The 25769-nt window shown below is 28.9% G+C and overlaps 5 protein-coding genes across 9 annotated transcripts; all 5 read left to right on the plus strand.

Moving 5' to 3' along the window:
• LOC109329440 (uncharacterized protein At3g49720-like) lies at window positions 320-4229 on the plus strand. The gene is made up of 7 exons (XM_019563112.1): window positions 320-422; window positions 1244-1390; window positions 1572-1611; window positions 1974-2015; window positions 2820-3194; window positions 3278-3333; window positions 3856-4229. The coding sequence occupies exons 2-7, from the start codon at window positions 1268-1270 to the stop codon at window positions 4006-4008; spliced, it is 789 nt and encodes a 262-aa protein (XP_019418657.1). The 5' UTR covers window positions 320-422; window positions 1244-1267; the 3' UTR covers window positions 4009-4229.
• Window positions 5768-6388, plus strand: LOC109329441 (basic form of pathogenesis-related protein 1-like). Its single transcript, XM_019563113.1, has one exon. The coding sequence runs from the start codon at window positions 5783-5785 to the stop codon at window positions 6302-6304; it is 522 nt and encodes a 173-aa protein (XP_019418658.1). The 5' UTR covers window positions 5768-5782; the 3' UTR covers window positions 6305-6388.
• LOC109329442 (pathogenesis-related protein 1-like) lies at window positions 12582-16987 on the plus strand. 4 transcript variants are annotated; one of them, XM_019563116.1, is made up of 2 exons: window positions 12582-13132; window positions 16962-16987. In XM_019563116.1, the coding sequence occupies exon 1, from the start codon at window positions 12622-12624 to the stop codon at window positions 13117-13119; it is 498 nt and encodes a 165-aa protein (XP_019418661.1). In that variant the 5' UTR covers window positions 12582-12621; the 3' UTR covers window positions 13120-13132; window positions 16962-16987. The 4 variants fall into 4 exon arrangements, with proteins under 4 accessions (XP_019418661.1, XP_019418659.1, XP_019418660.1 ...); XM_019563114.1 differs by lacking the exon at window positions 16962-16987 and adding an exon at window positions 13325-13502 and having other exon boundaries at window positions 12582-13138; XM_019563115.1 differs by lacking the exon at window positions 16962-16987 and adding an exon at window positions 13337-13502 and having other exon boundaries at window positions 12582-13133.
• On the plus strand, window positions 16197-16740 carry LOC109329443 (pathogenesis-related protein 1-like). The gene has a single exon (XM_019563118.1). It carries the CDS (start codon window positions 16237-16239, stop codon window positions 16732-16734), a length of 498 nt encoding a protein of 165 aa, XP_019418663.1. The 5' UTR covers window positions 16197-16236; the 3' UTR covers window positions 16735-16740.
• LOC109329435 lies at window positions 23459-25550 on the plus strand. 2 transcript variants are annotated; one of them, XM_019563103.1, is made up of 4 exons: window positions 23459-24200; window positions 24413-24553; window positions 24668-24808; window positions 25136-25550. In XM_019563103.1, exons 1-4 carry the CDS (start codon window positions 23523-23525, stop codon window positions 25442-25444), a joined length of 1269 nt encoding a protein of 422 aa, XP_019418648.1. In that variant the 5' UTR covers window positions 23459-23522; the 3' UTR covers window positions 25445-25550. The 2 variants fall into 2 exon arrangements, with proteins under 2 accessions (XP_019418648.1, XP_019418649.1); XM_019563104.1 differs by having other exon boundaries at window positions 24413-24547; window positions 24662-24808.

The raw sequence follows: 25769 nt of genomic DNA on the forward strand, positions 1-25769 counted from the left end.
GTTTTTCTAATCAAATCAATTAGTGTGATTATCCTTCCAAATTTTTTATTTAAATTTAAAAGCACACTGATTAAAAACCAAATTAAACTGAAGAAAGAAAAAAACAGTGCATGTGAATCCAAAATTCCAAATCCAAAACTTTGGTCTCAATATACTGTATAATTGTTTCACAATATCCTAAGGTGGAGTATTCGATTCTTAAGAGCCACAACAAATTTGTTGAGAGGGGTAATCATGAATCCATCAAAATAGAGTGAGAGATCAATTTCTTACCCAACAAATGTGATACCGTCACTAGTACCAAAAAAATATACTCTACAATGTTCACCGGTTTTATGAGTGTCTCACTCTCTCCCACTCACACACACAATTCACAGATCTGGGTCTCAACAGATCCATTCAACTTGTTTCAGCATCAGCAGGTAACTCCTTTTCTATTTTCCTCAACTCCATTCTCATTTTCATTACTTTTTCAATCCAAAGTTTTCTCCTTTATCTTTATTTGCTTCATTCTAATCCTTTATATGTACCCATTTGAACTTTCTACTTCATTAGAACTTAACCCCACCTTTCATGTTTTATTAGTCCATTAAGAACCATTTGCTCTTTTGTTTCTTAGGTTGAAGTGTTGAACTTTATGCTCATGCTTGGGTATTTTTCCTTAGAGCAATAGTGTTTTTTTTTAATTCTTCATTTGGAACTTGTGAGAATCAATGAGTGATGGGTTTCAAGTTTGTTATATTTTGGTAAAATAACTGGAAATAGCATGAATCATTGCCAAAGTTATGTTTTTTCTTCTCTCTATAGAAAGTGGTAGAAAAAAAGTAGTTTGCTATAAGGGTGTTTGATGGGGTTTTTAGCCAAGTTTTGCTGTGTAGTAGTAGTTGCTTGGCTCTGCAAAATACAATAAGTTAATTGATGAGCTTCTCTCAAACTAGTTTAGAAATCCGAAAAAAGCAAGTTTTTTTAGGAACTGATGCATTTATTATCTTGAGAAGTGATATATCTAGTAAATGCTTCAATTTCATAAAAAAAATGCTTTTTTTGAATCCTAAACATGCACTTGAGGGCATACTCTAGGAAAACCCTTTAATTTCTTGTTATGCTCAACTACTTACGTCGTAGTTGGCACTTCGAAACTCAACTTCATGAGTTTGATTGAAAACCCTGTATAAATGGAAACAGAAACATATTTATTTATTGGAAACACCACAATTGAATTTGTTGCTAAAACTTGTGCTAGGCCTGAAGCGTAATTGCTGTTATAATGTCAAGAAGACCTGTAAATCCTACACGTCGGTTAGGAGATGGTGGAAGTATACCATTTGTGGCTTCTATTCAGGCTAAATCTCGCAACTCTCCCCTACTATCTATTGGGCTTGTTGTCGTGGTACGTTTTTATTTGAAATGTGTATCTTAATAGACTTCTTATATGGTTCTCTTCCCTATGTTTTCTTCTTATTCTTTCCCTGTTCCTGAATTGTTAGTTGGTTCTCTGATCAACTTTACGTTATATTTCTGCTTGGTTTCAGCCGATTACATATTTAACAAAAATATTTGCAAAATTTCAGGGTGCAATCCTTCTGATCGTTTATTGTTATAGCAGCTCAGGTTTGTAACTTATACGCTAACTTGAAGTCTGAAGCCCTTTTAAATGAGTGATCTTATGATCAAACAATAAAAGAATTTTGAGTTTGTTAATCTCAAAATGTAGTGTTTCAATTATAAAATATAGTTAATTTTTGACTTTGTGTCCAGTCTTAGATCTTGAGTTTTCTCTAACTCCCTTATGTTCCGTAAGCTTGAATTTGTCTTTTGTTGATCAAGAGGATCTGCACTCATGGCACAATACAGTCCAGTCATCACAACAGGAACTGATAATGATAATGAAGATATATTGTTTCATGAATTCGCACTTGCTTTAAAATTATGATGGTACTGATCTTTTCTCCGATTTATTTTTCACATGGCAGGTGGAGCTAATAGTGGCATTAAGGATGTAAGTAAACTTGAAGGTAAATATTTTAACTATGATTCTTGCTATTTGAAATCTTAAACATCCAAAACATGTTACATACAGGCAGAGGCATGTTCACATGAAGCTGGAGTACTGAAATACTTCGATATCTTACTCTTATTTCCTCTACATGGGCTCTTAAACCTTTTATTATTTTCCTAAGCATATATGTAAAAGTAGGGTTGATCCATATCATAGAGATTCAACAAAAAATTATGTTGGTTGTTGAGTGCCTAATATAATGTTCACCTTTTATCCAGACTTAGGATCGACTATGTATAGCATCAAGCACTCACTTGATCCATGTAGCCAACCCCCACCTAATAGGACTAAGGCTTGATTGTTGTTATTGTATGCACAAAAGTAGAGTTGTAAAACATATTTTGATATCTTACTCTTCTTTCGTCTCTCTGAAGTAATTCTGCACTTTGTTTCTATAATTTGTAAAAAATACACTTATTCTTAGACGGTGCCCTGTATTGTTCTATTTGATATAATAATCCGAGTAGACTCTACTACTCTAGGATGAACAATTGAACCAAATTTAAGTAAGAGTTTATTCAGAATTCTAGTTTTCTTTAGTGTCCGGAACCTTTTTTTATCATGTTGTTGGTGCATACACTCTTAACTTGGAAACTGATGATAATTTTACGCAATCTATAAGTTAGACATTATATTGATGTAGTGTCTTGTCTTGGCACTATAAGAGTAAGTACACTTTCATTGGCATTTAATGTAGAACTTTTGATTTCAAATATTAAGCATTGGTAGCAATTCAAGAAGCACTAGTATGTATATGCAGGTGGTGCTTCATGCACAGCAGAAGTACTACAAGCATTGCCGATTTTGAAGAAAGCATATGGAGACAGCTTGCATAAAGTTTTGCATGTCGGCCCTGACTCTTGTTCTTTGGTATCTAGTTTGTTAAAAGAAGAGGATACCGACGCTTGGGGGATAGAACCATATGAGTTAGATGATGTTAGTGCAAAGTGCAAGAATCTTGTGCGCAAGGGTGTTGTACGCGTAGCTGACATAAAGTTTCCTCTGCCTTATCGTCCAAAGTCATTTTCTCTTGTCATTGTATCGGATGCATTGGATTACTTATCTCCAAGATACCTGAATAAAACCCTGCCAGAGTTGGCAAGGGTGTCTTCTGATGGCGTTGTCGTCTTTTCAGGTATATCCCTTGGTTTAGCTACTGTAATGATGTTTTATTTCACTTTCGCTTTCTTTGTCCTGATTTCTCGTTTTCATTTATAGGTTATCCGAGTCAGCAGAGAGCTAGAGGTGGAGAAGTGGCCAAATTTGGTCGTCCAGTAAGTGGCCTATATTTTATTCAATTTGATAACCTTCAGTGTTCATGCGCATTTATGTTGTGTACCTGCAACTTTTTTGTTATAGGGCTTATAAAAAGGAAGAAAAGAAAGTGCGAAAACGATTTTCGAAACTATAAACTTATACTCATAGATTGAAATTAAAAATAAAATAAAAAAACTTGATGGGCAGAAAGAGAGACAAATAACATGGTTTCATAGGGAAGTCCTGGTGATTGATATTCTTTTAACAAATTAAGTAATGTCACTGGTTTCGGAAGAATATGAATAGGAGTTTCCTTGAATGTAAATCATGTACACTACTGAAGGTTGCTCAAGTTTGGAAAACAATATTTTGGTTAGTAATGTAAAGCTTAAAACTAAGAACTGCACATTTCATGACATGTGTTGAAAGTTTAGTTGTTACTGAATGGTGTTATATCTCTGTTATCTAAATTCATGTCAGTATAAAGCATTCCTCTAATTTGGCTTCTCCTTTCCGGGGTTTGATTTTCTTCTTCGAAGGCCAAATTGCGCAGCTCGTCGTGGTGGATAAGGTTTTTTGTTCAGAGTAGCTTAGAAGAGAATGAAACTGCAATAAAGAAGTTTGAGCAAGCTTCAACCAAGAGAGCATACAAACCAGCTTGCCAAGTTTTTCACCTCAAATCATACCCTTAATCCTATATTTTCTGTCTTGTTTTAAACTCATGAGACTTGTGATTATTCAGCACCCAAAGGGTAAAAGTTCCATATAACTTGTTGAAATTATAGTCTTGTTTGATATTTCAAATTCCAATCATTATGGCATATTGAATTTAATTGTGTATTATTATCTTTGTAATCACATTGTAAACTGTTTTGTCTTCATAGTGCTCCATATATAACCCCTTTGCATGTGAGGATAAGTCTGAGTACATTTATCTTTCCCGAACTCTGTCACGTGGAGTCTCGTATATTGGATCGCCGGATGGGCTCTATCTTAAAAAAACATGCAACCCCTTCCTCATCCTCTCTCTTGTGATTAACTAAAGTTAATCTTTGCGCCGAAAGTTAATCCGTTAATATAGTTAAAATTTTCAATGTCCACTTACTATATTCCACGACAAACTTTTACTCCTTTCAACAAAGTTCTAGTGTTCTATTCCTTTTACTTTTAATAATGTAACGGGTTTATCAAGTGCATGTATACTTTGGTTAGTTTCAACTATTATACAATATTCTTTTAACAAACCTATAAGCTTTTTGAAAAGTAAACAAAATCAATTTGAGAAAACTTGTGCATTTCGTGTTTTTATTATATAATAGGACTAATAAGAAAGTTCACATGTCTTGGCACCGAAATTTTGATGTCTAGAATGATGGGGATAAGGATCATCTATCCTTAACCGTGTCATATTCTCTATATTAAGCTTATCACATTTTGTCATATTGAAAAATTTTAAAATAAAAAAAATAACAAAAAGTTATATTTTGATTGGTTTGAAAATGAAATGAGACACTGTTCGAGATAGTTGATCTAATACATCGAGGCTTTCTAAATATGTGACTAGAGGTCGTGGTGAGACACGTGAAGTATTGGGTCCCTCTCCAACATAAATGCTGAATTCGTATCATATATGACAAATATATATATATATATTAAGAAGGGTTTTTGGTGAATAGCCACACATATTAATACAACTAAATTAATTATATACATAGCTTCTCGTGATACAAAATGATAATATATTTAAGTCATACTTTAAATAGTATGAAAATGATAATATATATATACTTCTACTCATCTTATCAACGTAATGAGAAGAGCAAATAGGTAAATTTCTCTAGTGTTGTCACTACTTTCTTTTCAGGGAATCTACAAAAGAAGGGAAAGAAAAGTGACTACCCACTAGCACTATTTTAACACTTATTTAATTGCACAAACATGACTTCTAGTTAACTAACGGGGCGTTGCTTCAAGTGATACATGTTTGATTCCCCTTAAGCAAGAACTCCGGTTCGAGTCTTGTGGATGAAAAAAATGTCTGTTAGGAGAGTTAGCCCCATTTAACTGTGGATGTTCCCGGCTCAGACAGGATTACTTCCAGTACGAGAATACATGTGGGAAACAAAAAAAAAACATGAATTCTCATTTTTTTTATTACCTCACTTTTTATACCTAAATTATAATTATCTTATTCACCATTGTTATTTTGAAAGACTCATTGTAATTTAAAAAATAATATTCTTTTATCGATGATTAAAAAATAACCAAGACAAATGACATGAGCTACTCTAATTTAAGCATAGATCATGGTTCAATATGTGAAAAAAGGTAAATATAAGAAAATGTGTAAAGAAAAAATGTGGTGAAAAAAATCATAATTCTATTTAAATTCTTGTGTTTTTTATGGCTTGATTTGCTCCACTCTCTTCCTATAAATACCTTGCACCATATATATCATTCACTCACATGGCACAAGCAATCTCTCCAACACAAAAAAACCAAACAAGAGCACAAATGAGGTCCTCATATCATGTGATCATAACCATTTTCTTCATAATCTTCACAATTTGCCTAGCCCAAAACACTCCTCAAGACTTTCTTGAGGTACACAACCAAGCAAGGGAAGAGGTTGGTGTTGGTCCACTCTCATGGAACCATACCCTTCAAGCCTATGCTCAAAACTATGCAAATGAGAGGATCCAAGATTGCAACATGGAGCACTCTTATGGACCCTTTGGTGAGAATCTAGCTGAAGGTTACGATGAGATGAAGGGTTCAGATGCTGTGAAGTTTTGGCTTACTGAGAAACCGGACTATGATTATTACTCCAACTCATGTGTTCATGATGAATGTGGCCATTATACTCAAATTGTGTGGCGTGATTCTGTTCATGTCGGGTGTGCTAGAGCTAAGTGTGATAATGATTGGGTCTTTGTTATATGTAGCTATTATCCACCTGGTAATGTTGAGGGTGAAAGACCTTATTGATTTTCCTCTCTTCAATGTTTGATAAAGTTATTGATATATATAATGTATTTAATGTTATAAAGTTGTTTAGTATGATTTCATTATTTGAAAGAGTAATGATATTTTTACATTATTTTTTATCTACACATTTTTAACATAATCTTTTTATTTATAATCATTGATATTTATCCATTGGAGGAAAAGTGTAAGTTTTTTCTCATCAATAACTATTTACAAAGTATATATAAACAAATTATAGATAAAAAGTGTCTTGAAATGAGAACTTTAATATGGATGCACCTTCTATGATGCAATGATCATCTTAGAGAAGTAATTACACATTAAAAATGGTATTATAGAAAATTAATGCATATAGTTATAGAATGAAAAATACTAATAAAAGATTAATTATCCAATGGACAGTGACATAATTTATAACGGCTACTAACTGTAACTGCTATAGTTTGACACAGAAAGCAACAGAAATATAAGACAACATAAATATGAATAAATAATAAGTATTATAGTTTCTTAATTATATAAATAATAAAGAATAAATAGCTCAATTATATAAGTGATCAAGCTATGATCTTTCGCAATATGTTATTTTTTTTTATAGTTCTAACACTTGGAGATCAAATTAAAATTTCTTTAAACAAAATGAATCATGCAACTATCATAACACATATAACATATAACATGAACATGCTAACACATAGAGCATACAATATTCAGATCAATCAATTCCAAAAGTGAAAATGGTTCATTTTCCATAATCTTCACGGAATCATTATCTCTTTTGCCTTTTTTAAACCCTTACTCAAACCCCACTATGTTTGTTTTCTGAATAGAGGAGTTGCCTCAATTTTCTCTTATTCAATTAGTAGGATAATGGGTTGATCAATATCATATAAAAAAAGAAATTGAAGATAAGGGGTAAAAATAACATCAACATGTTGTGTGTACATTTTTGTAAAACTATCAAACCATTAATATATTGAGTGTGTTACCAACAGTTTTGTGGGAAATAAAATACTGTAGGAAATATTTAAGCGTGTGAGTAATACAGTCAGTATATCCATGGATCTGAGAAGTCGCATGTCAGAACGAGTTTGTTACTGACTCAATTTATTGTACAAGCATGATTGGATTGTTGGAGTGATGCCAAGATAGGTTCACGGGTCACTAGTGCCAACCAATATACATGTTCTTTCTCTCATTCGTCACACAAAAGATTGAGTTTTAAGAAATGCTATTGGCTTCTTTTTATAAATATCTTATTCACTTATGTATACATCATATTATAAATAAATATCTTTATCAATTCTATCAACCTTCAATGTTAATATCATTGAATATATTATCCTATATCACATATGCATTAAAGACAGGTACTAGTGTCAGCCATATATAAAAATATGCATGAATAAAGAGATTAACCTTTAATTGTTGGTTGAAAGATATATAGCTTAATGTACATACACAGGATATAATGTATAAAAATATACATGGTGTGTTACATACATATATGGTATTTTTTTAGTGTACAGAAAACAGAAGTCATTAGAAATTTCTGAATGGTGTAGTAACAAATAAATACCACATCCATGCATAAAAAGATGGATGAAGATCATATATTCCAAATAGTGTCCTACTCTATATACCAAGTCAATCAGAATGCTCAATTTTATTTCTTTTTACTTTTAAATTTTTTATTTTATCAACATGTTAATAAATGATTAGTTTGGAACAGAGAACAAGACACTGTTGTGTGACAAGTTTACTATGCAGAATTTATTGCTTAATTTGTGCTGAGTGCAAGACTTTACGGACATAAAAATAAGAGGGCAATGTGTTTAACCGTGGGACCCTTTGAAGGTTCTCCTATAATTTAGAGGAATTGTTTCAGGTGGGTTGGTTTTACACTTTTACTAAAGCAGTTAAGTCAAGAGGGTTGATTTTAATGACTTGGTTACAATTTAAATGTGAAAATGTGTTTCAGCAACTATCACCTAATTTCTTTAGGGATCTTTCACGGTCACTCTTGAGATTGGTGCAGTTTGAAGGGAGAGGCTATAAAAGATGAATTATATATGAGCTAAAATAGACACAATCAATATTTAGGATCGGGTAAGGACCAGACGTGACCCGACCCAACTCGTTCTATGATCATTCAGTCGTTATATATGAGCTAAAGTAGCATGTGACGAGTGTAGCTCATTGCTGAGAAAATAGAACACGGATATGAATATATATATATAAGTATAGGATAAGTCATAAGGTGCATGTATGGACATAGTTTTTGCAAAAAATATATATAATACTTTTACATTAGGACATGACACATATATATAATTTCATAAAACATAAAAACAAACCAACTATATCTTTGGAGGGTAAATGATTCATGTAGTTTAAATCAAAAGTTGGAGTACTTTTTGATTGATGAGAAAGTGAAAACTAAAGTTTCATTTTGAGTGAGAGATTTGTATTTATATTTGATATATTGTCTGACTTCTTTTTTTCAGATTACACCATTAAATTTTTTGAAGGTAGTGTTTTATATTTTAACTATAAAAATATGGTGAGAGCGGGTGAAATATGATAGTTATCTTTTTTTCTTTTTAAATCGCTTAATCAAAATGATACATGTAATATCCACTCTCAAGAATTAGTTATAATATTGTTCTTTAGTATAAGGTATTTAAAATAAAAGTACTTATTGATAAACGTAATTATTTTTCTTAATTTTTTGGAATATATTATAACATTAAAATTTTAGTTTCCTAAGTTTCCTTGTACAGTTCACAGATATATTCTCTGTCGTTAATAAAGAAGAGACAAATAAGAAGCAAAAAATCAATAATTGTGGAATAAAATAGTAAAATAACTTATGAAAATGATCGATGGAGTATTACAGAAGTCAATTGAATTGAAAATATATTTTTTCTATAAATTTAATTGCGTTTGATATTGGTAATTAATATTTACTCCAACTAAATTGAATTTTACGTGATGCTATATAATATGTATGTGAATCCATCGACCAAGAAAACACAAGTATACAACTAATTAGCGTGCCCTTTGAAACTTCGTTGTTTGATTTTTCAATTTAATTTGTGAAACACATAACACGCCTTGATTGAAGCCTGTGATGAGGTAGAACTTTCTCATATGCTAGTTTGTCATGCAGATACGCCATAAATGGTTTCTTACATTACTTCCTTTCAAGGTCTTGGTATTAGTCTTCGTTTTAAGGTATATACGGTAGTAGGGGCAATGATAGCCAAGTATACTTTTAAGGGGTAAGTAAGACCTGACCTTATCTGATTATGATTGTGTCTGAATATAGTCGGATCTCATCAGGTTTAGGGTCGGGTTCGAGTTCAAAAATCAGACCCGATCAATATTTAGAGTCGGGGTAGGGGCCAGACGTGACCCGATCCGGCTCGTTCCATGATCATTCACTCGTCATATTTATATGTGTCTCTATTCAAATATGTATAAAATTATAACACTTTTCTGGTCGGTAAGGATAAGCCTTAACCCGTCTCAACTCGACTTATAGTCACCCCTAGTTTTTTATACGGTTAATGTATCACTTATTGTTCATTCGTTAATTTTAAATAATACATATGAATAATTGAAGAATGAAATTTTTTACACCATATTAAATTTCTCTACTAGGTCGTTAATCTTTTTCACTACTCATCTGAATCAATAAACTATTAAATAAACGTGGGCATGAGAAATAACTATTAACACAGATAACTATTGAACTAAATGTCTCAAACTTCCCTTAACTAACTATAAAATTGGATAACTATTAATTTAATATTTTAATGTCTCTAAGTTCCCTTAACTAACTATTGTTTTAAGCATTTACCTTTTTTAGAAAAATAAAATATGTTTGTTCGATTTCTCCTTAATCTCAATCTAGTGCTTGATGTGGAGCAATACTATGCCAATTTTTATTTATGAATTTTTTTAACATAATGCAAATTAATAATTATAAAATATGAATGAATTGATAATTTAATGTTATAACAATAAAATTTATATTAAAAAAGTTAAGCCGCTAAAACTGTTTAAAATCATGCATGGATATTTGGTTTAATAAATATTATTTTTATTCATAAAGTGATATAATGCATACAAATAAATTATTTGATGAATTTATAATTAAAAATATTTCTTATATTTGGTCCTTGTATGTTGAGAAATTTTGGTTTCAATTTGTTATGATATTACAATGACAATGAACTTGTGCCCTTTATTTTTATGATAATTATTTATTGTGCAGAATAAATTTAAAACGTAAAAACTAAATATATTGTTTGCCCTTTTAATAATATAATTTTATTCGATTATAATATCATATATTTTTTTAATTTGGCAGGATAAAGTAAAGACATGAAAGCATGCATGATATATGAATAGGATAAACTTTTCTTCTACCCTATCCAATGTACACCACATAATAATGATATTAATGTGATAATGGTAGTGATGATATTATTGTGGTGGTGATTAAGCTGCACTATACAACAATCCAAACAAAACAGCAACTTATTTTTTGTTTGTACATATATAAAACCGCAGCCCCAATAGTCAATACATTCTTCGAAGTCTTCAAATATCCACACATGAACCAACCACGAGTTGGTCGGTAGTGTAAGGTTTCATTAGATATCTAAACTGATAAAAATATGAAGAATTTGATTCCTGTAAAAGATAATCATACATCTAGAAAATGATTAATTTCTTACTCATAAAGTGAAGAGATACATTAGTTAGTACAAAAAAATGCTCTTACATATTGAGCACGACACTTACGTACATCTCACTTTAAATTATTTAATTCTTGACGTCACACCATTTAGGTCATCTTGACATGTTATAGATATGGTCGTGAGAAAAAATTTAGGCACTAAAGTTATAAAAAAATCTATCCATGTGAATTTTGTATGTTAAAGTTTGAGTCCAATATTTTTTTTTATGATACTAAATAATAATTATTACAATCAGCAAAATACTAAATGAATTATACATAGAATAATAATTAATAATAACATAGTAAAAGTTAATGATAATACAATTGATATAAGCATATTAACCCAAATCCAAATGCAATGGAGTATAACGTATTAAGCCAACATATTTAAAAAAATAATCTTAACCTTAGTTCTTGGAGCCGAGGATAATGTTATGCCTTACCTCCAGGCTCTCACAACTGAGAGGAGATAATGAAATGTGTAAAGGGTGAAAATAACTATCATTAAAAAGTGTATTTGTATTATTTATGATAATTACTTTCTTTAATTTTATAAAAAGTAGTTTACAAAATTAAAATTTTATTCGGGGTTGATGACCAAATAAATTAATTTATTGTCATTGTATTGGGTTACTTTTTCTCAATTAGTATGAGAGTCTTAATATACCATTCACTATTTCATAAAAAAGTAAATATTATATAACTACACAAAATATTAATCCACTACTTATCACAAACAATTGTTTCCTTAAAAAATGAACACACATATATATAAGAAGATCAATGCAATATGAAACCATGAGAAAATAATTAGAGATTAATGCTTTGTTTAATAATATTATTTATGAAAAAACATTATCTATCCTTCCATCAATTTAGTACATCTGATGTTTGTTATTGTTATATATATATATATATATATATATAATAAAAAATTAATTTTATATCTAACCTATAATCTAAGACACATTTAAAGCATCTTAAGAGATTAAAATATATTGATTTTTTTTATCTGCAAAAGAAGATTATATTAATAAAAGATAATTACAAAGGAAAAGAATAAAAAATTAAAGCAAAGCGAAAGACATGAACATATTACATATTGGAATTAAGGCAAAATATTGGATTAGAAACTCAATCCGAGTAAGAAAAAGAATTATTGTCTATCTGACCATTAACTCAAAGCCAAGAATTAACTCTTGCAGCTTCAAAAATCTTCTAAGGAAAATGCTTAACACCGTTGAAAGCAAAGTCATTCCTAGAAAGCCATATAGACCAAGTTAATTATTCATGAGAACAACACTTGTGGAGAAAAACAACTACACATCCCGAAAATGATTAGTTTATAGGAAAAGAGTGTTACTAACTTTAATAGAGAAATTATGGACATGAAGACCGCAGCCTGACTAGGAAGTTATCCAATTTTCTTAGTCATACTTGCTTAATTTCGAAGTTGCCATCAGATCCTTTCAAACCACTAAAAAATTTCTATGCTAAAACCCTATAAATACCTCACCATATCTCTAACCTTTTCCATCAAACACACACCATTATCTTAACCAAAATGGGGCTATCCAATTATCTTTCATTCTCTCTATTCTTCTATGTCTTGGTCTTAGTCAACATTATTGTGGGTCATGTTGCCTATGCTCAAGACTCACAAGCAGATTACCTCAATGGCCATAATGCTGCAAGATCAGAAGTTAATGTTCCAAACGTGGTTTGGGATGATACTGTTGCTGCTTATGCACAAAGCTATGCTGATCAACGCAGAGGTGATTGCAACCTTGTTCACTCAGGTGGAAGTTATGGTGAGAATATTGCAAAGAGCACTGGTGACCTAAGTGGCAATGATGCAGTGGGATTGTGGGTTGATGAGAAACCTAACTATGATTATGATTCTAACTCTTGTATTGTTGGACAGTGCGGTCATTATACTCAAGTGGTTTGGAGAAACACAAAAAGCATTGGTTGTGCCAAAGTAAGATGTGATAATGGAGGCACATTCATTACTTGCAACTATGATCCCCCTGGTAACTATGTTGGGGAAAAACCTTACTAAGTTATGAATGATTTAATATCGAGAAAAAAGATGTATACAGTGACAATGTAAAAGATTTCTATATCGTCGTTGCATCATTCATTAGTCATTTTCTATTGTTATTGACTTTTAAGTAAAAGTAATACAAATGAATGATAGATGATGCACTGACTGTGTATAGATCTTTACATTGTCAATGTCAATGCATAGATTTTATACTCATATCCTAATATTGTTTGTTTTCATTATGTTGGTGATACTTCTTCTATAATAAGGATAATAAGAATGGAAAAATAAAATCATGAATTTAAGTAGGCGTTGGTGTCTGATGATAAATTCATGTTATGATACTTTTCAATGTATTGAAAGAGTAAAAAATATAAGGTTTTTGAGTTCATAACTCATAACCTATAGTCATGTTAACGAATATAGATTGTTGTGTATTTGATGTTATAAGTTAAATCAGAATATTATTTCGTTTTACTTTGTGTTTCCTCTTTGAATTTTCTAATTACTAATTTTCTTAACTTCACCCTAGAGTATCCACTAGGGGGTGGTTTCTTTCATAAGCAAACACAATAATATATTAAATGTGTAAGGGTATCTTGACCCATTATATTACACTATTGGTTTATAAAAAATAAGAAAAATACATTGTAATACATTTTTTTAATAAAGTTTGGGTACTAAAGTACAACCAATTTCATTGATAAAAAATCAATTATAAGATAAAATAAGAAGGAAATTGATTTAAGCACTCTCGTCCAGCAGGATAAAAATGTTGTTGAGTGAGAATATAACTCTCTAATTGGTCACTTAGCGAGAAACAAGAGCAGATTTTCAATTATTATTGCTAATAAACAAAAATCCTAATCTCATCTTTATCAAATTCATAATTCCAACCAATTCAAACTGCTAAATGAAAATGAGTAAATATATATTTTGATCTCTCGAAATTTTTACGTATACTAATTTCATCATTAAAAAATTGAAAACATGAAATGATTCTAAAAATATCAAATATGATTCAATTAATCTTTTTATGATCAAATTAGTCATTATTAAATATTATAAAACATGTTTAAAATGTCTAAATTAACCGACGTTTAATATTTTTGGAGATGATTTTAAATTTTTAAAATTTTAAAATTAGTACATGTAAAAATTTTGAGGACCAAAATAAGTAATTAATTAATTTTTAAGTGTGAAATTTAGCTTGTTTATTTTTCCTTCTTTAACTTTCCTATATTTTTTCTTCTATTTTATAAATAAAATTGAGTGTCTTAAGGAACAAAGAAAACCAAGAAAATATATTATGCCAATATATGGTAGAAAATTGTTAATTTTTCAACTCCATTTTCTAAAATAAATTATATGAAATTATTCAGATACATAATCGATTTTTTTATTTAGTTTAGATTATTGCAATATTAACTTTCATGTGCTAAAATCTTATAATTCCATTTTGACATTACCAACTTAAGAGAAAGATATATGAGAAATTGAATCACAACTTCCGAAAATGAAAAATCTTTCCACACAAATGAATAAGTAAGAAAATTAAACTTTTGATTATTCCCGTATTGATGCATTAACTAACTAATCATATTTTTATTTATTTGTATCATTTCAAAAATAAATCTTATTTCCAATCTACAAGTAATAACATTCTTCCTATCCATATTTAATTACTTATCATATTAAATCAAATGTCTCCAAGTCCTGGTAACTAACTACTGTTTCAAGCAATTACCTTTTTTAGAAGAATAAAATATGTTTATTCGATTTCTCCTTAATCTCAATCCAATGCTTGATGTGGAGCAATACTATGCCAATTTTATATTTATGATTTTTTTTAAACATAATGCAAATTAATATTATAAAACATGAAGCACTTGATAATTTCATTTTATAATAATAAAATTTATATTAAAAACGGTGAGGCACTAAAACTGATAAAAATAATTCAAGGATATATGGTTTTATGAATATTATTTTTAGTCATAAAGTGATATAAATGCATATAAAAAATATTTGATGAATTTATAATTAAAAACATTTCTTGATTTTTTTAAAAAGTTCAAAAAAGTAATTTTAAAAATAACTTTCTTAAAATAAATTAAAAAACACATTTTAAAAAAATAATTATCTTCAAAGGTGATTTTTTTAAAAAAAAATTAATGATACAGTGGGACCAAAAGGATAAAGATCCAATGAAAAAATACAGGACTTTTGTTTTTTCAACAATTTCGAGAATAGAAGTAGAATTGCCCTTTCTGGTTATCCCTAAAATATGACGATCTTCTTAAAATGTGTTTTTACTTTTTAGCTCCAATTCAAAAAAATCAAATATATTGTATACTTATTTATCCAATCCATTATGATGAATTCATGGATGAATTAAAATATATTCAGATAAATAAGATGTTAGTCTATTGGTGTAAGACTATACTAGATTTTTAAGGTCGTTGATTCGATTCCTGAGAGCGACACTTTTTGGGAGGGACAACTATGAACCTCGAAAGGTATTAGTTCTTTATAAAAAAGTAATAAAATATCATTGGTAGTGCAAAAATATAACATCCCATGAGAAAAAGATTTACAAATCTAGAGTCATAATTTATTTTGATAAAGGACATAATTTATATTGTTAAGAATCTAAAGCCTTTGTTAAAAGACATAATTTATTTTGTTAAAAATCTAGAGCCTTACCTTTCCATTAATGATTTAATAAAAAAATATTATATAACTTTCACAAATCTAGAGCCTTATTATAAAAATTTGTTTCCTTAAAAATAATAATATTTATGGAGATGAATGCTATCCGAAATTATTACAAAAAAATTAGATAATTATATTTTGTTAAAATACATAATTTATGATAATATATTATAACATCGTTCGATCTATTTAATCAATTTAACTTAATTATTATTATTATATATATATAGACAGATAATAAAAAAATATAACTTTTCTAACCTGTAATCTAAGACATATTTAAAGTATCATAAGAGATTAAACTGAATTGATATTTACTGAACACATATATTACAAAACTTGTATGCTAAAACCCTATAAATACCTCACCATACCTCTAACCTATTTCATCAAACACAAACCACTATTTTAACCAAAATGGGGCTATCCAATTATCTTTCATTCTCTCTATTCTTCCATGTCTTGATCATAGTCAACATTGTGGGTCATGTTGCCTATGCTCAAGACTCAAAAGAAGACTACCTCAAGGGTCAAAACGCTGTAAGAGCAGAAGTTAATGTTCCAAACTTGGTTTGGAATGAAACTGTTGCTGCTTTTGCACAAAACTATGCTAATCAACGCAAAGATTGCTTACTTGAGCATTCAGGTGGTGATGGACGTTTTGGTGAGAATATTGCAATGAGTTCAGGTGAGATGTTTGGGGTTGATGCAGTGAGCATGTGGGTTGGTGAGAAACCAAACTATGATCACAATTCTAACTCTTGTGTTGGTGGAGAATGCGGTCATTATACTCAAGTTGTTTGGAGAAACACAAAAAGCATTGGTTGTGCCAAAGTAAGGTGTAATAATGGAGGCACATTCATCACTTGTAACTATTATCCCCCTGGTAACTATCTTGGAGAAAAACCTTACTAAATGATCATAAATAATAATAGAGAATAAAATATTTTATCGTATAAGGAAATAAGTTATCTTCGTTTGCTAATGAAATCATGACATGTGTGATGTTTCATCTTTTCTGTGAAAGTATTTTTAAAACTAAACAAAATAGTACACATGTCATACTTTTTTATTGGCTGGAGGAGATAAATTATCTGAGACGAGGAGATACATTATTCCCATAATAATATTGCATCTAAGTGATTATGTAATATTATTTGTTTTTAGACTTCTTTTGATGTATAGTAAGAATGCAAAAATAAAATCATGAATTTAATTAGGCGTTGGTGTCTGATGATAAATAATTCATGTTATGATACTTTTCAATGTGTTGAAATAGTAAAAAATATATATATAAGGTTTGTGTGTTTATAACTCACAATTGATATTGATTGTGGTGGGTTTAATGTTATAATTTAAATCCATATATAATTGCCTTTTACTTTGTGTTTCCTATTTTAATTTACTAATTACTAATTTTCTTAACTTCACCCTAGAGTATCCATAGGGGGATGGTTTCTTCTATAAGCAAACACAAAAATATTATGTCAAATGTATAAGGTATCTTAATCCATTACATACACTATAATTCCAGAAAAAATAAGAAAAATACATTGTAATAGGGTACAACGGACTTAAAACACAGGTACAAAAGAAATTATTCATATTCATAATCCTGATTTTTTTTAGGAATTTAGTTTAATGCAATATTAACTTTCATGTGCCAAAATCTTATAATTATTCAACTTATATGACATTTGTTAAAAAAACAATCATATATTTTGAAAGAGATGGGTTCCTTAAACATAGAACGAAAAGTATAAGGTGAATAATAAAGAAATTGATATGGATAAGAAATTGAATCACAACTTTCATGAAAGAAAAGTATAAGGTGAATAATAAAGAAGATTAAACTTTTGAATATTTCCTTATTGATATTTAATGCAATAATTAAAATTATTTACTACCCATGTCTTTATTTATTTGTATGGTTTCAAAAAATACACCCCTTAAAAATATAATGATTGTATTGATTTACTTGAATTTTTTATATAGTTGTTTCTCATATACAACTGTGAAAATTTTATACAATAAAAATGTACTTTTTTACAAGGTGAGTGTATTTTATATAATTTATATGTAAATTATCATTGACTCTTAATTATTTGTGAATGGTTGATGGTTTATTGATTGCTTAATTTTTTTATAATGACCATACATAAATATTAAATTTTTCTGTTGATCATTATTTTTTTATACTTGAATCAATAAAGAATTAAGTAAGTGTGAACATTAGAAATGACAATTAATGCACCATTAACTTCTCCACGTGAATTGCATATATGAAGAAAAATTCCAAAATAGACACATAGATAGAAATGGATATAATATATAAATTAACTATAGATAGATATAATTTGGTTGTTACTATTAATACATAATTACTATAAAAAAGGGCTTTTTGGAAGAAAAAATGTTTCATGTAAACCTAGTCCAAACCTCTAAATGGATAACACATGAACTAGACCTATATTATAAAAGATATGATTTTTAAATTAATTTGAAAAATCGAAACTCTTTTCACCATCTCTTAATTAGAAAAGTAATAACTCTTTTCAACATCGATATTTTAAGAATTCTAAATAAGTCTTGCATGTGTAGTGATCAGGAATAAGATAGGTTATTGACCCAATAGGCGAGCAGACTTATTTACACTCATACGTATATATAATAATGTTCTTGATAATCATATTTAAGCATTTATTTTTTTTAGAAAAATAAATTTGTTTATTTGATTCCCCCTTTAATCTTAATCCAGTGCTTGATGTGGAGCAATACCATGTGCTAATATTAAGAGAAGAGAATAAAGCAATATTATTAATATAAATTAAATCAGTCAGTATTGGTATAATTGTATGATGGTACAATTGGTAAACTGCATACTGGTAAAGTTAGATATAAATATATTTTATATTAAGATTAATGTTGAAAAAATCAGTAAAGATGACAATAACTATTTTTATTCATACTACTTATTAAAATGTATATGATAGATCATATTTTAGATGTATAAAAAATAGTAGTTGTGTGTTTGATCCTCTATACCAACATTTTTTTAAAAATAAATTATTTTCATTAAAAAAATAATTTTAAATGAAACTAACTAGTATCAGTACAGATCAATTAAAAATCGGTCAATTTAACCGATATAATTGCATGATCGACATAATTGTTATATTGTACCACTATTAAGACTGGTTCACTGGTTGAACCTGTTGACACGAACTAGTTTTGGTAACAATGGAATAAAATATTTTCTCATACCAGAAGATAATTATCTCCTTAAATTCACTCATTGTTCAACATGTGTAAAGGAATATAAAATATCTTATTATACTAGGATATAACTTATCTCATTAAATTCATTAATTATTTGACATGTGTCTTATTTCTTATTTCTCTAAAAAAATTCATTTTAAAATATATTATAAAAAGACAAAATAATATGCATTCGAATAATTAGTGAATTTAAGGAAATAAATTATCTTCGAAGAGATACTTTATTATAACAAAATATTAATTACAAAACATGAAGCAATTAATAATTTCATTATAATAATCAAATTTATATTAAAACATTTAAGGCATTAAAATTGACTGAAACCATCCAAGGAAAGTTGATTTACTAAATATTATTTTTTTAGTCATAAAAGTAATATAAATGCATATATTAATATTAAACAAAAAATCTATGAATTTATAACTAAAAATATTTCTTCGATTTCAATCCGTGTATGTTCCAAAAGTATTTATTGTAATTGGTTATGGTGACATTGCTAACACCCACATCTTATGCTAACGATGAATTTGGTTCATTTGTTAAAAAAGTTAAAACACTAAAAATAGAAACATAGCATTAAAAATCATACGTTTTAAATTTTTATGTATTTAAAATGATATTTTTCAATCAAATTGATAATTGGCGCTCTTAATTATGTAACATGATCACTTTCCCTTTGAATGCAAAGAAAAGAAAGTAGAAGGAAAAATATATAATTATAAAATAATAAAGAATATTATATGTATAATTATAATTTATATATATATAATAATAATAATAGTTTTTTATATGTATATATAATATCATAAATATCTAAAATAATAATAAATATTATATATAATACTATATAGTTATAAAATAATAAAAGTAATGTATATATATATATATATATATATAATATCTAATTGAAAAATAAAAGAAACAAAACACTAAAAATCATATGTTTTAAAATTTTAATGTATTTAAATTTATCATTTTTAATCAAAATTTTAATTGGCACCCTTAATTATGCAACATGATCATAATATGCAGGTAATATTATTTATTTACAAAAAATCCAAATACATAAAATTTTAAATAAACGAGTTATATATACTATTAATTAACAAGTATTATTAAAGATGAAAATAATGTGCAATATTCATTTATAATCAATGAGTGAATAATGCATAACACTATTATTTTCAAACTTTTATTAAAAAAAATTACGAAGGGAACGTATACTTTTCTATTGGGTCCTGAAGTGTCAAAAGAATTTATTTTTACGCATTCAACAAAAAGTTGTTTTGCATTAAAAATATAGAATCTTATTTTCTCATTCACGATTTCGTAACAAAATACTATATAACTCCATAATATATTAAATATACTACAATGAGAAATTGTTTCCTTAAAAAATAAACATGTATATAAGGAGATCAATGCTCTATAATAAAAAATAATTAGATATCATATTAAAAACTACTTCAATTGTGATTTTATAATTTTACCCTTGTATTTTTAGAAATGTGTAACTAATTAATGAAGAGATGATGAATAAAAATTGGATTTAATATATATCCAATGATACTGTAATTGTTTTTTACACTACTCATACATCATTCATCACTCATATGTTAATTATTAATGATTTTAAATAAAATACAATAAATCAATAATAAATAATGTATTATAATTATTAAAAAATATATACTGACAATACATATATTTAACCTAATAAAAATTTACAACTGAGTCAGTTATTATGAGGAGATGATATATGGTAATTTAGGGAAAGAGCACTTAAATCTAAGTCAAATAGATTAATTTCTTCACATAATTTATTGCAACAGCCTTAAGAGTAAAAAAGATACACTGAATTAATAGGAAAGAAAATATTTGATCCACTAGTGTAAATAAAATAATCAAAATATTGTGTCATATTTACTTGTAATTAATGAATGAAGATTTTGGAAAATATATAATTTTATATCAGGTCTTGAAGTCATAGCCTCATTGGAATATTTTTTTAAGCATTCAAAAAGAATAATTTTGCAATAAAATATTATATAAAAATATTAGATACACTTCTTATCCTGAAAAATTGTTTCCTTAAAAAAATGGATGTATTTATGGAGATCCGAAATGATCAGAACAAATTTAAAGATTAACAATCTGTTAAAAAGATATAATTTATAATAGATTGTTATGATATCGTCTCGTATATGTAGACAATTGTATATAATATAATTAAGGTTTGATTATAATTATATATATATAAAAAAAAAATGTAATCTAAGACGGTACCTAAACAGATAAAGTAATATTGATAACTAGTGAAGAAAAGGGGTACTAACTTAAATAGAGAACTTATAAGCATGAAAATTTACCAATCAGACAATAAGGTAGAACAACCAAACCAAGAAAATATATTATGCCATAGCAGAAAAATTGTTAATCTTCCAACTCTATTTTTTAAATTATATGAAATTATTCATAAATAATTTTCCAGAGTTTAGTTTATTGTAATATTAACTTTCATAGGCCAAAATCTTATAATTCGACTTTGACATGATATAGTTCCTTACGATCTCTAAAAGAAGGATGTGTATGAGAAATTGAATCACAAGTTCCGAAAATGAAAAGTCTTTCAACACAAATGAATAATTAAGATAATTAAACTTTTGAATATTCTCTTATTGATATTTTATGCTTGTACATAACGTTGCATAATTATTTACATTTCAAACTACGTACAAAATTATATACCTGCGATATAATATTAAACCCTATAAATACCTCGAAAGAGTTTTAACCTTTTTCATGAAGCACACACATAAGATTTATATATAACCAACAAAACGGGGCTTTAAAAGTGTGCATGGTTTCATCATGTTCTGTATTCTTGTGTGTCTTCTAGGGCATAATCAACATGATTATGGGTCATGTTACCAATGCTTAAGACTCACAAGAAGACTAACATAACGCCCACAACGCTGCAAGGTCACAAGTGAAAGTTTCAAACTTGGTTTTGAATGATACTGTTGCTGCTTTTGCACAAAACTATGGTGGTGAACGTAAAGGTGCATGCAACTTAGTCCACTCAGGTGATGGTGGGGTTTACTAAGAGAACCTTGCAATGAGAAATGGTGACCTAAGTGGTAAAGATGCAGTGAAAATGTGGGTGTATGAGGAATTGAGTGCCTTCATTGTACTCATGACATTACTAAACTAGTATCATTTTGTTTTTAAGTCTCACATCGTCTATCTCATTGTCTCGGTAATGGTTTAAATATTTGTTAGGCTACTCCTCTCATAGCCAATTAATTTTGAGATGAAACTTTAACAAATGTCATCAATAATAATTATATACCCTCTTATAAAACTATCTTATAGATACTCATGATACGCGTTACTTGTAAATTAATCAACTATTACTTTGGGATACATGTCAAAAAAATTGTAAGAGAATTTATAGGTTAATTTTATAGAATTGATATCATATTTAATTTCCTACAAAAAAAAATAATTGTGGGACTAAAAAACATCGGTTAATTTTGTTATTCTATGTGTTTGCAGCTTTTGGCAGCACCATGATAATTTCAGGTTCAGATCATCATGTAAAATGGACACAATCTACACAAACATTTGTCCTTATCAAATCCTACTAGAGCTTTTCAGTCGGTCACCACGAGCATTATGTAAGATGTCTGGGAAATATATATATATATATATATATATATATAAGTATCCCTTATTATCTTTGATAACTATGGTAAGGTAACATATAACATATAGAAGGTTATGGTATGGATTTTTTAACTTGTTATGCTATGCAAATAAAACTTAAATATTTGGACAAAGGATTCTCTATACTTTCATTGTGGGGATGGGATATGACTCTGATAATATCAGAACATGTGCAGAAATTGTAAGAAGGGTACAATATAACTTTTTTGATCATATAATTAAACTTATTTCATGTGACCACTGTTACATCTTTGTCCCAATCTCTATGTTCTCTAGTCTTTACTCTCTTCCTCTTATGATTCTGGCTTATATCTATTTGCTTCTTTTCTCCAATGGAACTCAAAAAATCATCTCATTTTGTGTGATTGATACATCATATATACACTGAACCCTAATATAAACTAAACCAATCTCTCCATTATTATTAACCGAAGACAAATATATTTTTAATAACTTTAGTTTTAATATAAGCACTATATACTATTAAACATCTTATATCTGAAGTTACCTCTTTGTTCAAATGAGCGACAATTTTTTGTTCAAATAATGTATAAGTTGTAACACTAACATCTTATGCATTTTGTTTTGCATGATCAACAATAGGCACTGTTAACAGTTCCTATATATAAAAGGCATAATGTCATTCATATAGGAACTCATAAACTCCTCACAATTGCTCATAAACTATAAACAAATGAGGACTTCAACTCTTACATGTTTAATTCTCACCTTCATTGCCTTAAATCCTTCAAATGCAAAACAAACACAACCCATTTCAGATATCCTTAATATTGATGATCATTTGGTGCTAGCAGGTGTTCTATGTTTCATAGCATCTTCTATATCTAATGCTGGTGGAATAGGTGGTGGTGGTCTTTTTATACCAACACTAACTATTATTGCTGGTTTAGACCTTAAAACAGCTTCAAGTTTCTCAGCTTTCATGGTCACAGGAGGTTCACTTGCAAATGTTATGTACAACATGTGCACCACAAGTCCTAAATTTGGTGGCAAATCATTGATTGATTACAACATAGCACTTTCATCAGAACCATGCATGTTATTAGGAGTGAGTGTAGGAGTTATATGTAACCTTGTATTCCCAGAATGGTTGATTACTGTGCTGTTCGCACTCTTTCTTGCTTGGTCTACAACAAAAACATGCAAAAGTGGAATATTGTTATGGAAGATTGAATCAGAAGATATGATGAGAGAAAATGGGCATGAGGAACTTGAAAATGGACTATTGGAAAATGTAACTAGTGAAGAAAATAGTAAGTTGAAGATCCCTTGGTTGAAATTGTGGGTCTTACTTTTGATCTGGTTGTCTTTTTTCTCCATAAATCTTCTTCATGGCAACAAATATGGACAGGTGAGGTTGTTTTCTATCTTAGTTTATGTCTAAATAGTGAGACTGCATGTTAATATTATATCATCTTCTAAGCATTAGATTTATTAAAACTGAATGCATGGTATCATGATATCTTCATTCACCAACTTTCTCAAAACCTTAAGTTATAAGGTGAAGGTAGCAAATCAATATTTGATGAAGGACCCTCTAATGCAATTGTTCAAATTGTGCAGAGTATCATTCCAATGGAGCCATGTGGTGTAGGATACTGGTTTCTCTCATCAGTTCAAGTACCTCTTGCTGTAGTTTTCACTACTTGGGTTGTAATTAGAAAAGAAAGCCTTCAAGACCAAACTCTTGAACATGAGGTTCTTAAACACCATAGATAAAAAAACAGTTTTTACTAATCCTCAGTGTTACATAGAATGATAGAACAGCTTTCACTCTACTAAGCAATTAACTTCCTTCAAACTGATATGCAGGGTCAGGACCTCACTAGAAATAGAGAACCAAATAAGCTTGTTTTTCCATTGGTGGCACTACTAGCAGGAATATTGGGTGGTGTCTTTGGAATTGGAGGTGGAATGCTGATAAATCCCCTTCTTCTTCATGTTGGAATAGCACCTGAGGTAAGCTCCAATATTCTGCACGATTTTCGGTTACACGACTTTTTAGAGTTGCGTTACATTTTTTATGGTTAAAACATAGAAAACTTTATTTTAATCCAATTTAGATAAAATATTTTGTTTATTGAGAGGTCTAAGATCCAAAATAGATTACGGACTGGGTAAGGTATTAGCACTTTGTTCGACCGTGATAAACCGATACCCAAACTAATTAAATGGATTAAATATTCCATAAGCTATAAGCATAAGTGCAATCTATTCTCTCATTGTTGATTACAGCACAAGTAAGCTGGTATTTACCAATTACTTAAGCTTTTTTTTGTTGTACAGGTAACTGCAGCAACATGTTCTTTCATGGTTTTCTTCTCTTCTACCATGTCATCATTTCAATATATGTTGCTAGGAATGGAGCACATACAAATTGCAATCATATTTGGCATGATGTGTTTTGTTGCATCACTAGTTGGGTTATTAGTGGTAAAAAGGGCAATTAAGAAATATGGAAGGACCTCTTTAATAGTTTTCTCAGTTAGCATAGTTATGTCTTTAAGTACTGTTCTAATGACCACCTTTGGTGCCATAAAGGTTTTGAGAGACTATAAATCAGGGAGATCCATGGGGTTCAAATTACCATGTTAGAGACAATTTTGTTAGATCAGTTTCTGAGTTTATGCTAGTTTTTGTTTCACTACAATCTTGACAACAATAGTTATTGTCAAACTAAACCTTAGACTTTGTTCTTATACCATCCTTCAAGTTAAATATGTCATAGAAGAACATATAAAAACAAGTCAGAGAATCATATCAAATTAACAAAAGAATACAATATTTATGTTATCGATATAAAGATTTATACACATTCAATATATCATAAACATGAGTCGTGAATGATTTGATAATGAATAAAACTTATATAGTGTCGGTGCATGCATTTACTCCTCATAGTACTAAATGATCAACATGT

The sequence above is a fragment of the Lupinus angustifolius genome, chromosome LG16 (genome assembly GCF_001865875.1).
Source record: "Lupinus angustifolius cultivar Tanjil chromosome LG16, LupAngTanjil_v1.0, whole genome shotgun sequence".
Classification (NCBI taxonomy): domain Eukaryota; kingdom Viridiplantae; phylum Streptophyta; class Magnoliopsida; order Fabales; family Fabaceae; genus Lupinus; species Lupinus angustifolius.